Below are 13007 nucleotides of genomic sequence, written 5' to 3'. Positions count from 1 at the left end.
AGGGCTAAGGGGCGGTCCAGTTCACGTCCCGTTCTGCTGCTGACTGAGGAACTTCACATACGTCTATTTCAGTCATCTGTTCCTATAAGGGGGTGATAAACTACGAACGCCATTGTCAGTGTTATGGGAGGAATGATAAATGGTTTAGAGAGCTTATTACAAGCTCCTCTCTTCTGCACGTACTGGTAAAGCAGACTGTACGTACTGGTAACGCAGAAACTTCAACAGAAACTACTAGAACCACAGAACACTCAGAAACCAATTCTAGAAACTTCCCATGTAGAAACCAACTTTAGCACAAATTACTTCAAACTCTAGGCTTCATGAGAGAAAACGCTGTAATTACTGTCAAAAGAACTGTGAACAAGAAGCGGTTGAACATCACTGCAGCTATTACAATCAATAAAAAAGTTACAGATCTCCACGGCATGCTTGACTGATTCTGCTTTTCCAGGTTTAATATTCCCACCATGGAGAAATGGCCTCTTAAACAGAATTTGGGGTAGGATCCTACAACAACACGGCATCGATAGGAAAGAAAATTGGCTTTGGAAAAAGAAGAGATGTAAATAAAACAGACTGGATAATCCAGTGTCCTATAACAACTGGATATAGAAAGCAGTCATCTCGATTAAAAATTGAAAAGTGCCATTTGAAGAGAAAAAGATGAGAGTGACAGATGGCGAAAGATTCCCATACCCAGTACATACACAGCACTTCTAATCATCTTCCAAGGAAAAAGTAACGGGTGGCTAAGACGTGGTCTTCCTCCTGCACGGAGAACAGGTTCGTTCTTTATCTACTTTCCAGCAAATGTAATAGAAAAGGGATAGGTATAAAATAACAGCAATGCAGTATGCATTTTAAAAAAGGCTTCAATAAGAAAACAATTCTATTACATAGGGATTTTTATACTACAGAAGGAGCTCTTAAATGTGAGTGCAGATAAAGGAATAATTTGCAGACAATGCCAACAAGCCATCCGCTATCCTTCCTGGAGCCAGACTTGGGGACATATGCCCACATCACAGCAGAGTGGTACATGTCACATCTGGACATCAGATGAAAAGTGATGACTCAAATTTCTTTCATCACCTTATTTGCAAATATTTCTCAGTCAGAAGTGAGATTCATTTGCCTGTGACAGTTGAGTGCCTTGAGAAAATACTGATCAACTGATCTTTTAAAAGTCACTTTAGGGGCACCTAAGTATCTGCCTTCAGCTCAGGTCATGATCTCCAGGGTCCTGGGATCAAGCCCCACATCAGGCTCCCTGCTGAGCGGGGAGCCTGCTTCTCCTTCTCCCACTCCCCCTGCTTGGTTCCCTCTCTCACTGTGTCTCTGCCAAATAAATAAATAAAATCTTAAAAAAAAAAAGTCACTTTAAAACTACACTTTTATAATACACCATTGATAAATATCAGTTATAAACAGCACTTGTTCCCTGAAAACTGTTGATTTTTTAAATTGTTATGCACCTAGATTACACGCAGGTTGAAGATATGCAATTTCATACATGTGTGATCTGTGTTTACAACTGGAAAGTGATATTCAACACTACACTAATTTAAAGCAAAAGTTTTTAAGTATCTATAGTCTCTAGTTACTGTCTTTTTAAAGGTACAATCTGTTTTTATTTTTAACAAAATATAGCATATACATGTATATGTTATAAAACAGACCGTTCTTGCTAGAAGATTCTCAGGATTTTCCAGCTCCACTGATTCAGCCGAGCAAATGTTTGTGAGTGCTCACTATGTGCAAGGCACCACATCAGGTAAAGGGCTTCAGACTTACATATTTTCAGTGTGACACGAAGCCACTAATTCCCTGTTTTTCTCCAGTGGATTCTTTACTCCTTCCTTTCCTAGCCTTTTCTTCCAAAGGCAGAAAACAACTAATAATAAAACTGAAATGAATTATGAGTTTAAACAGAAGATACCATCAGTGTGAATCTCACTTTTACTGTAAGAAAGTATAGGCACAAATAAGCTTTAAGCCCTTATTTGATGACATAAGCCCTTACCCGATGCTATAAATTGTAAAAATCAATGAACTGTGTTATACTCTAACTTACCCAGATACTGACAAAATTTATGACTAATTTATTAAACCAAAATAATTATTTTAAGTCTCACAAATCTCACAAATTTAAGGTAATTTTCCAAGTCATTAAAAATGGGGTAAAATTTCAACTGACGTTCATCGAAAAACAGCAAGCAAGTCATCTTGGCTGATGTAGTTAGTTACAACATCACAGAGCTATTCCCTTTCTTCTTGGTGTCTTGAAGAAAGGTTATTAAAACTGAAACATTTTCACTCGCCTTTATAGGTAAAGGGGTGAAATTCAAATGCCAACGGCCAGAGGTCAGAAGTAGTCACATTTTTCTTGCTGTCAGAGATTGACTCTTGAGGTAGGGTGCAAAAGACCACATTTTCAAAGTCTATACTCAAACTGTAGCATACTGTGTCCCTGCCATACTGACCTGCTACCATTCCAACACAGTGTGGTCAGCTGTAATCCAAAATAGGCAACACAGAATAACAGCAAAAACAGACTGCTGACAGGGGCATTTAATTTACTCTTGACTCCCAATACACCAAAGAACTATTCCATCCATGAGATGTTGTGGTAAGCAAAACTAGGATTCCAAATTAGACCCATCAATTTTAGCGTGTGTAGTAATATTACGTCAGTGATTTGGGGGTATCAGTTTGTCAACTAAGCAAATCACTGCAGATTTTCATAAGACAGAATCAGATCTAAAGTAACCTGAATTGAGATTCCATGTGTAAATGTTTTCTTAGATATGGAAGAAGAAAGAAAGAAAGAAGCAGAGCAAGCAAAGAAAGCAAAGAAAGGGTACACTATATAATCATAGAGCTTACAACCAGCTGCATGGTCACTGGTCTTAGAAGAGCCCTTCTCCTAATAAAGCAACTTTTATTTTTTTTTAAGATTTTTATTTATTTATTTGACAGAGATCACAAGTAGGCAGAGAGGCAGGCAGAGAGAGGGGGGAAACAGGCTCCCGTCTGAGCAGAGAGCCTGATGCGGGGCTCGATCCCAAGACCCGAGATCATGACCTGAGCCAAAGGCAGAGGCTTAACCCACTGAGCCGACCAGGGACCACATAAAACAACTTTTAACGAGGCTACATCTGCATGTGAGACTGAGTGGAGAGTTAAAGGAAAGGAGTTCAGGTACATTTTCAATGGCCTACTGAAATATCTTCTGTCTGAACGATTCCTAGACAGGATCTACATACGTGCGGCATTGTCAGGCACCGTCAAAGGCCTTCCGCACCAGGTGCAACATGAGAGAGACACGCGGGAAGTCCCTTCTGAGCTGGCACACCCGCACATTGGGGGTGTGTGGGCTCTAACGGCAGGATATGGATCCAGGACCACCGTCTTGCATGTTTTCCCCGCCTGAAAGCATCTCACTACTGCTGTCTGCCACTCGGCAGTCCTGCACAGTTGCCGCAGCCAGTGCGCGACATCAAAATTTGCACAACTGGTGTTGGCAGCCTGGAAAAATCGCAGGAATGACAGCGGAACCATCTTTTATAGAACGCTGTGGTGCCAAGGTTTCAATGGCACAGAACAAGAACATCAAACCCTAAGTCCAAGAGTCATCCAGAAGAATCTGACCCAAAGTGAGCAACGCTGGGTTTCCCACTAGCAGCACTAGTAACATAGTGAGCCAGAAAATTCTTTGTCTGGGGTGAGGACGTGGTTACCTTACACATTACAGGCCGTTCAGCAGCACTCCTAGCCTGGATCTGCTAGATGCCAGTGACACCGAGCAAGTTGTGACAGCCAAAACTGTTTGCAGACATGGTCTCATGTCCCCTGGGGTCCGAAGCATCCCCCCTGAGACCCAGAACACTGCCTTAACCTATTTATTTTGCTTACATTTTCCTTTTTCATGGATACACAAGTGATAGGTTTTTAAAAATTCAAATGAAATCCTAATGAGGTCTTTCAATAAGATTTCTAAGAGATAAGCTATTATTGCTATAATTTGCAGCAATTTTTTTCTTAGTGGTATACCAAATGCTTCCTAAAATCAATAGTATCTTCAATTCAATGAAATTTAGCCACCCACCATCCTTTCCCCTTTGTTGTAAAACCTTCATCCTGATTTCCTTTTATGGAATTACTTCTTCCCCACCGTGTACAGTTTCAGCAGTACCCAGTTCTTCACTAGCTAGTGGGTCTCTCGTCTTCCTTTTGATTCTTTTGAGCTACCCTATATGCTTCTCAAAATGTTCTTGCTTCCTAAGTTAGCCAGAGTTAAGTTTCAGTCTTTCAACCAAAAACCCAACTGAAACAAAGGTCCTTCTTTAAGCTAGCCTGATAGAAGACATTTTAGATTTCTCTGCCAGAGAGTTCACCAGCTTAGTAAAAATGTTACTGTTCCCTTACCAAAAATGTTACTGTTCCCTTACCATTCCCTACATAGGCAGAGTGAATGGGGTACAGATGACACCGAAATTGTTTAACACAGTATGATGGGTCCTGTGGATTCATTGTACTCTTCTCTGTTTTTCAGTGTGCTTTAAAATGTCCATAATAAAAAGGTTATACAATGATAATAAATATTCTATAAGAAAAAAAATATATGATTTCCAAAGTCCTTTTTGCACAAATTTGGCTCCTTACATATATGTGTGTCTATGTGCCAATCTTAAATGCTTGAGAACTCACCTACCATTATGTGGGCACCTGAGAGCAAGGTAAGACTAGTAATCAGCATGTATACAAGTAACAGAACAATGGCCTAAGGAACCATTCTCTAAAATGGCATACAAAGCTTTATTCAACTAAGGCTACAGATATAATAATGTATCAAATGCTTCTTGACTCCAAAAACTTGCTTTTAAAAGGCTATACGTAGGGGAGCCTGGGTGACTCAGTCGATTAAGCATCTGTCTTTGGCTCAGGTCCTCATCCCAGGGTCCTGAGATGGATTACTGCATCGGGCTCCCTGCTCAGCAGGCAGCCTGCTTCTCCCTCTGCCCCTTCCCCATTTGTGCTCTCTCATCTTCTCTCTCTCATACAAATAAGTAAAATCTTTTTAATAAATAAATAAAAATAAAAGACTACACAGGAAACTTTCTTCATGTGGAGCTCCTGGGTAGCTCAGTCAGTTAAGCATCTGACTCTTGATTACGGCTCATGTCATAACATCAGGGTGGTGAGATCAAGTCCCACATGATCTCTCGCTCCCTCAAGATTCTCTCACTCCCTCTCCCTCTGTTCACCGCCCCCTCCCCGCCCCTGAGTGCTCTCTCTCAAAAAATAATTTAAGATTTTTTTTTTTTAATTTGACAGAGATCGCAAGTAGGCAGAGAGGCAGGCAGGAGGGGGGGCGGGAAGAGGGGGAGCAGGCTCCCCAAAGAGCAGAGAGCCCAATGCAGGCCTTGATCCCAGGATCCTAAGATCATGACCTGAACTGAAAGCAGAGGCTTTAACCCACTGAGCCACCCAGACACCCAAGAGTTTTTTTTAAATGCTTTTTCTAAATTTTCTTCTCCAGTAGAAAGAGAAGAAGAAAAAAAAACTATTGATTCTACTAAGAACTATCATATAGACACATACTTTTTGCCAAGATTTGACAGCTGGAAGTTTTCATGAAGAAGCCTTCAAACAAAATTTTTTTATATAAGAAAAAATAATAAAAAGGTTGTACTACCCTCTGTTCTCCTTAAAGGTGACAGAAAATAAATTCCTTATCAATAGTCATTTGTCCAGTTTGCAGAGAGGCTGCCAACCCCAGTCCACATGAGATATGAAATTGGATCTCACTGGCACCTTTTATTCATCTCATGTGCCCTTTACCCTTCCACAGACCACAGCAGATCAAATGGGAGTTGAATAACAAAGGGGGGGAAAAACCCATAAAACAAAAACCAAACACTGCAGTAAGGCGTTACTATAACCAAAAACCTGTACTGTATGGGGAGGAAGGAACACAAAAATCCTATGTGAAGTACAATAAGCAAAGTAAATATGAGAGTCTAACCAAAAAAGCCTTATTAAAATAAAATTCAATTAAAAATAATAAAATTTCAAAGACAAGAAATTCTACCATAACGTATCGATTTTCTTTAGTTCTTAATGAAAATGGTCTGAAATTTTTTGAATATTTAAATTTCACTCTCTAATTATATACTCCATCAACCTAACCCAATTAAATAATTATAAAGTGCTGCGTAAGAAACTACTGAAATACACACAGACCCTTTTATCAGTACTAATTACATCTTGATTTTTTAAAACCCTAAGCCATGAGCCTTCCCTATTTCCTGACAAAATGGTGGTCTTAATCTAATACTTATATCCTTTTCCAGACATTTCAAGCAAATTAGAGATAGCTTAGCACTCTGTCAAAGGGAAAGAAATATTAATGAACATTTTCAAATCCCTCAGTTTAGAAATAAAATCTTGAAGGCCCAGGTTATATTATACGTTGAAGGTCCTGTGGTCAGTGAGGACTAGACTCCATTTAGCTCTCACAAACAAACTAGTTAAGCAGCCCAAAATAAAAACAAATACATACTCAGCATCTACACGTGGTAGGCATGTGCCTAGTATTCACAGCAGAAAGACATTCACATGATTATATAATAAAATCTGTGCTAAATGCAAATTTCAGAAATAGCACAGATGGGAAGCACTTGACTCTATCTTGGATTAAAATGTATTCACATACTTTTATGAATAAGGATATACTTTAAATCTTTAAAAGTAGTATTTTTTACTAAAAGAAAATATTATCATGCTGTTTTGAACATTGCTTTTCTCCAATTTATGGCCTTTCCACATCCTTCTGAATCAGCACATAAGGATCTACTTGACTGTGTAGTATTCCACTGCAGGCATGTACCATGATTCATCCACCCAGTCCCCTTAATGGGCATGTGGATTGCTTCCAGTTTTCTACTATAACAAGAACACTTCAGTGAACATTCTTTCAGCTGTTAGTAGTATTAGTAATGACAATAATTGCATAGATGTACAAAAGACTAAAATGTTCAAGAATGGGACAGAATTACGGAGGATTTTAAATTTCCAATTTTACATATTTCCCCAACGTCTTCAGCTTTTTAAAGTGAGTACATTACTAATTAGAGTTAATTAGTGTTAATATAGACACTATGTCAAATATGACATTCATCATTAGCAACAATATTGTAAGCTCTAACACCCATTGTAGACCATACAATTTTCAATCATAAATGCGTTTGTTGGAAGAAACTCGCCTAAGAAATGCCTGGAGAATCCCCAAGAACTACTTCTCACTGAGTAGGAAACTTCTCAGCAATCATGTAGCTAAGAAGCACACAAGAGATACAGTGGTCACACTCAAGTGTGGGAAGAGGGTAACACTGGGCTTTTACAAGCACAATCCAAAACTGAAAATGGCCACATTCTCATGCTCAACAATCCCGAAGTGCAGCCAAACACAAATAATGAGTCTTTTTACAATCATTCCTCTCCAAAAATGTTTTGTTATTATGACAAGAGGGCAGCAAAATCACTCTCACATACCACAAAACTCACCGTTTCTGGTTTTCAGACTCTTTCCTGGCTTGCTCCAATGCCAGCTCCTCAGCCACTCTTCTCTTCAATTCTTCATCAGAAACTAGGATCAATAATGAGTAGAAGGAGAGAAAATTAGCATTATCTTAAAAAACAAAAGCAAGAAAACACTCCAGAAGATAAAGCTGAGGCTAGATCTTAATGGACAAAGTTGTGCCCATTAAGTTCTGCCCATCTGGTCAGTGTCTCCTTGGAACTACCTAAACACTGTAGAAAAGACCAATTAGTGCACTTCAGGAGTAATTTAATCGAAAGTTCCCTGGAGACCTAGAAATTTCCACACCTGCCAAAATGTATAATAAACCCAAGGAGGTGCTTACTGCCCACTGGGGACTGAGCCATTAAGTATAAATTCTTTAAAATGATGTCGTATCATTAAAGTCTGACAATCATGTATAAGGGGAGGAGAGGCTTAAGAGAGGGACTTCAGAGAGGAAAATGACACCAAAACATTCTCATTTGATAATTAAACACTTCAATTTTTTTTTTTTAAGTAGGCTCCACGCCCAGTGTGGGGCCCAATATGGAGCTTGAACTCACAATGCTAAGATCAAGACCTGAACCCACTGAACCACCCAGGTGCCCCATATAATTAAACACTTTAAAAAAACATTTATGACAGTAAATCATTTGTAGTTATATTCATCTTCCCACGACTTATAAAAAAGGCATTTATGATTTATGAACATTGTAAAGCCATATTTTTTGGAAAATATGTCATTCAACGTCAAGTGCCAACAATTGCAGAGAGACACAGAAAAGTGCTGAGAAGACAGCTGGAGCTTTCTAAATACCTGGTAACTTGATTTGAAACATCTGGTCTTTCCAAATGGAAGATGTTGTATGGTATGTTTTATTAAGATTCTTACAGCTATGATAGCAAATAAAATAGACAAATTTTATATATTGCTAAGACCCATCCATAAGAAATAAGCAAAGACTATTTCTGCTTTACCAGGAACGCACTACCTAAAATCATGACCAAGAAAGCACCAGAAAAACTTGGAAGGATCTAAGAGTACACAGAGGACTTAAGAAGTACTTCAAATGGTGGAGCCTGTTAGGTGGAAAACCAGGCAGACACTTTATGTGATGATCTCCATGTTGTAACTGCCTTGCCTCAGGGCATATACAAAAACTGAATTACAATGGAATATGAAAAACCTTAAAAATTTAGCTGACACTGGGCAATAACAATGAAGATATGGAAAAGGTCATAAGGACCGGTTCTCCTAGGTATGGATTATCAGAAAACAAAAACAACACCAAAGAACACCATCAAGGTGAAAAGACAACCCACAGAATGGGAGAAAATACTGGCAAATCCTATAGCTGACAGAAGACTTGTATCCAGAATACACAAACAAAAAGACAACAAAATTAAAAATGGGCAAAGAACAGAAACAGGCATTTCTCTAAAAAAGATAAGCACACAAAACACGGCTCAACAGCATTCATCATCAGGGAAACACAAATCAAAACTAGGATGATATACCAGTTCAAACCCAATATCATCAAAAAGACAAGCGTTGGGGCGCCTGGGTGGCTCAGTGGATTAAGCCGCTGCCTTCGGCTCAGGTCATGATCTCAGTGTCCTGGGATCGAGCCCCGCATCGGGCTCTTTGCTCAGCGGGAGCCTGCTTCTCTCTCTCTCTGCCTGACTCTCCGCCTACTTGTGATTTCTCTCTCTGTCAAATAAATAAATAAAATCTTTAAAAAAAAAAAAAAAAAAAAAAGACAAGCGTTAACAAGCGTCAGTGAGAATGTGAAGAAATTGGAACCTTGATACATTGCTGACAGGAATGTAAAGTGATGTGGCCACCATAGAGAACACTTTGGCAGTTCCTCAAAATGCTAAACACAGCTGCCACGTGATCTAGCAATTCCACACTTAGGTACTGTATATACTCAAAAGAATTAAAAATATTTATGGTAGCATTATTTGCAATATACCAAAAATGAAAACAACCTAAATGCCCATCACTGATGAATAGATAAACAAAATGTATATCCATCTCAAAAAAGCTGTAAAGAGAAAAAAGAAAATAATATAAAAACAGAAAAATGGGGCGCCTGGGTGGCTCAGTGGGTTAAGCCGCTGCCTTCAGCTCAGGTCATGATCTCGGGGTCCTGGGATCGAGTCCCACATCGGGCTCTCTGCTCAGCAGGGAGCCTGCTTCCCTCTCTCTCCCTCTCTGCCTGCCTCTCCGTCTGCTTGTGATCTCTCTCTGTCAAATAAACAAATAAAATCTTTAAAAAAAAAAAAAAAAGAAAAATTAAAAAATGGACAAGGAATCAGAGAAAGGAATCAATACCATTGGAGGTCTAATCCAAACTTGGCCATCAACAATCTGGAGGACCTGAGAGGGAAGTTACTAGCCTCTCTGTACAGTTTTCCTCAAAAGCCTGTTTGTTCTCAACTGGATGTTCTCCAGGGTCCCTCTGATCTATATACTACACCACTGTTTGGCTTCTCTCCTACTTCACAGTCTGTAACATGAGAAAGATACAAGTCTTGGCTTTGAAAAGGTCACAGAAAATCAAGAACAAAACAAGAAGAGAGAATTTTGTCTGCGTTCAGGCAAATCTCAAAAGACTTTTTCAGTATTCAAGGTTTAAAATAATACCAACATCAGCAGAGACACTACAGATGGCAACAGCTCAGCCAAAAGTCCGAACAGTCTTTGTTTTTCCATCAGCAAGACTTTGGATCAATCAGGTAACCTACCTGAGTTTTGATTTTTCTCATCCAAAACCAGGACCCACTGGGTTATATGGGGGTCAGTTGGCTATGAAGTTCTAGACTATGTACTCCACAAGGTGAGAATTTTCACATTTCTAGCTACTTCTCATAAACAAGCAAAACAACATCGCACATTTTTTCAAGCTGTTCACAGCTGGTAGCTCTAATTAGTAGCAAAACCTGAAACAAATATTAACCCAACTACTACGACACAAACTGTACTCTTGAGTTTCCCATACCAGTTAGAATCTACGGAGAAAAAGGCTGACATGCACAATCACACAGCTTCCCCCCACCCCCACCAACCCCAGGACTTTTTCAAATTATCACGGCAACACTTTTCTCAGGCAAAATTCAGTCGAAGTCTCGGTCACAATTCAAGTGCATTTCATTCAAACAGTTAGAACTAGGCTTCAGGGAAACCTCAGCATACAAGGTCTGAGGATGCAGCAATGGGATAGGTTTTCCAAGTGAGCCAGTAAGTCTCCAGGTCTTCGTGGTGCATTTTAGGCTGTTTATACAGGAGCTCCCTACTACGGGAAAAGCCAAAGTCCGCAGAGAGCTTTTTAAGAATGATGTGATAAACCTAAAATGGAACAGGAAGGACTCCATTACCAAATGGCGACCAGCTGGGAGGCTGGGAAGGAAGCCACGCAGGAGAGACTGCAGAGAAGGGAAGTGTAGCTTTAAGGCTTATCCTCTTTCTCTGTACCATCCTGCCTATCCTGTGAGCCCCTCCACCCACCGTGGGTGAGGGGGAGAAAAGGCTGGAGGTCACTGGAGGTGTCACCTAGGTAGGCCACAAGGGAGAGGGGTATGGACTGAGAAAGCACCACAAAGGGATGCAAGGGGCCAGAAACTCCGGAGGCCACTGAGGAAGACGTGCCCAAGGGACCCACTGGTTGACATCACTTTCGGTCGGTAAAGAGATCAAAGCACAGCTGTCTTTCTAACACCCCAGCTATTTCTGGAAAAGAAAAAAGAAAAAAGAAAAAATTACAATATTGGGTCTCACGTCCAAGGTCACAGCTGAAAAAGTAATTACCTTAGCTACAAGGGAGAATTTAAAATAACAAAAGATAAAACATGACCTAGCATAAAGAGTTTAAAATCTAAAATAGCAAATCAAAGCCAAAGCAGGGAAATAAACCAGTACAGTAATGGGTTTTGAGCAAATCTAAGTTTCATGTTATTTGTTTTTAAATCAATAGAATACAGAAAGCAACAATATATTATTTCTTCTGATGGGTCTTGTCCAAAGCACAGAAGGGAAAAAGATATACCATGTGGAGACCACTATTTAAAATGGCCCTTCTGAAAACACTCGTTTCAGCTCCCAGGATCTGAACATTTTCTCAAATAAAACTGTTATTAAATTAAAAGGTCAGTGTCTCAGGATGGGCTACTTTAAGAGAAGCTCAGGAAAGGCCAACCTTGCCTATTAGCACAGGGAGTTTCCAAGCAGATCTTTAGGGATTGGCAAAGTTTGTGAAATGAAAAAAAGTAAAAAAGAGAACTGTTCAAGCCACATAAATCAGATTTGCCATGGAAATCTGCAAACCTATTTCAAGCTCAGTAAGTATGTTTCCACAGCTTTGACATACATACAACACTTTGCTTTTAAAATGTGTTAAGACAAAAGGGTATTTTCTTCACATACTTGAACCCTATACTTTAAAAAAAAAAAATCTCCTCAAAAACCACTTCATTGTCTTTCTCAATGGCAAATGTATCTTAACGTATACAAATGCTAGCATTTTCTCAATTAGTTGTAGATGACCCAACACTGACCACAGAACATGTGAAAAAAAAACGCCCAGTGTTTCAACTGCATGGTTATAGCAAGTTTGGCCCTAAACTTTTTTTTTTTTAAGATTTTATTTATTTCTCAGAGAGAGAGAGCACAAGCAGGCAGAATGGCAGGCAGCAGAGAGAGAAGCAGGCTCCCTGTGAGCAAGGAGCCGGATGTAGGACTTGAACCCAGGGCCCTGGGATCATGACCTGAGCCGAAGGCAGCTGCTTAACCAACTGAGCCACCCAGGTGTCCCCCTAAATCCTTTCTTTAAAACTATTACTTTTTTGTAGATTTTATTTATTTGAGAAAGACAGACAGAGCACAAAGGGAGAGGTAGAGGGAGCAGCAGACTCCTCACTGAGCAGAGAGCCCAATGTGGAACTCGATCCCAGGTCCCTGAGATCATGACCTGAGCCAAAGCCACTTTATCCAACTGAGCCACCCAGGTGCCCCTTTAAAACATTACTGAATATAATAAATATTTGTATGGTTAAAAGCAGTTCATGATTCCTAACAAATTTGTGTTTGTTTTTAGTAAACACCCTTCTAAACAAATGTTTTGGTTAGTACACTAATTCTTTACTACCTAACAAAATCTTTTACTCCTCTTGGCCACATTCTAAATTTCTAAGAATTTAAATCCTTTAGAGATTCTAAGAATCTGAATTTCTCAGATTCAGTTCTCAGGGTTCAGGATTAAATAAGAAACTCCTACTTATTACAGAGCCTAGTATTCCTAGGAATAAAATACCATGCTCTTAATTCTCAGAGAAAGTGTAGCATAAATTCCATTTGCTTCACCGGCCTTCTATGTTATACGACTTGTGTCCAAATTGCATTTTCAGAAACTTCTTAAAC

The 13007-nt window shown here is 39.5% G+C and overlaps 1 protein-coding gene across 3 annotated transcripts in view; it reads right to left on the bottom strand.

Moving 5' to 3' along the window:
* Positions 1-13007, bottom strand: part of CHCHD3 (coiled-coil-helix-coiled-coil-helix domain containing 3) — a 277669-nt gene that overhangs the window by 212154 nt on the left and 52508 nt on the right. For all 3 annotated transcript variants that reach the window (XM_032304109.1, XM_032304108.1, XM_032304110.1), the window contains exon 3: positions 7573-7654. In XM_032304109.1, the coding sequence (XP_032160000.1) occupies positions 7573-7654 (82 nt within the window). The remainder of the gene's footprint in view (positions 1-7572; positions 7655-13007) is intronic.

The sequence above is a fragment of the Mustela erminea genome, chromosome 11 (assembly GCF_009829155.1).
Source record: "Mustela erminea isolate mMusErm1 chromosome 11, mMusErm1.Pri, whole genome shotgun sequence".
NCBI classification, from domain to species: Eukaryota; Metazoa; Chordata; class Mammalia; order Carnivora; family Mustelidae; genus Mustela; species Mustela erminea.
The sequence above is the reverse complement of the archived record's forward strand: the minus strand, read 5'-3'. Positions and strand labels throughout refer to the sequence as shown.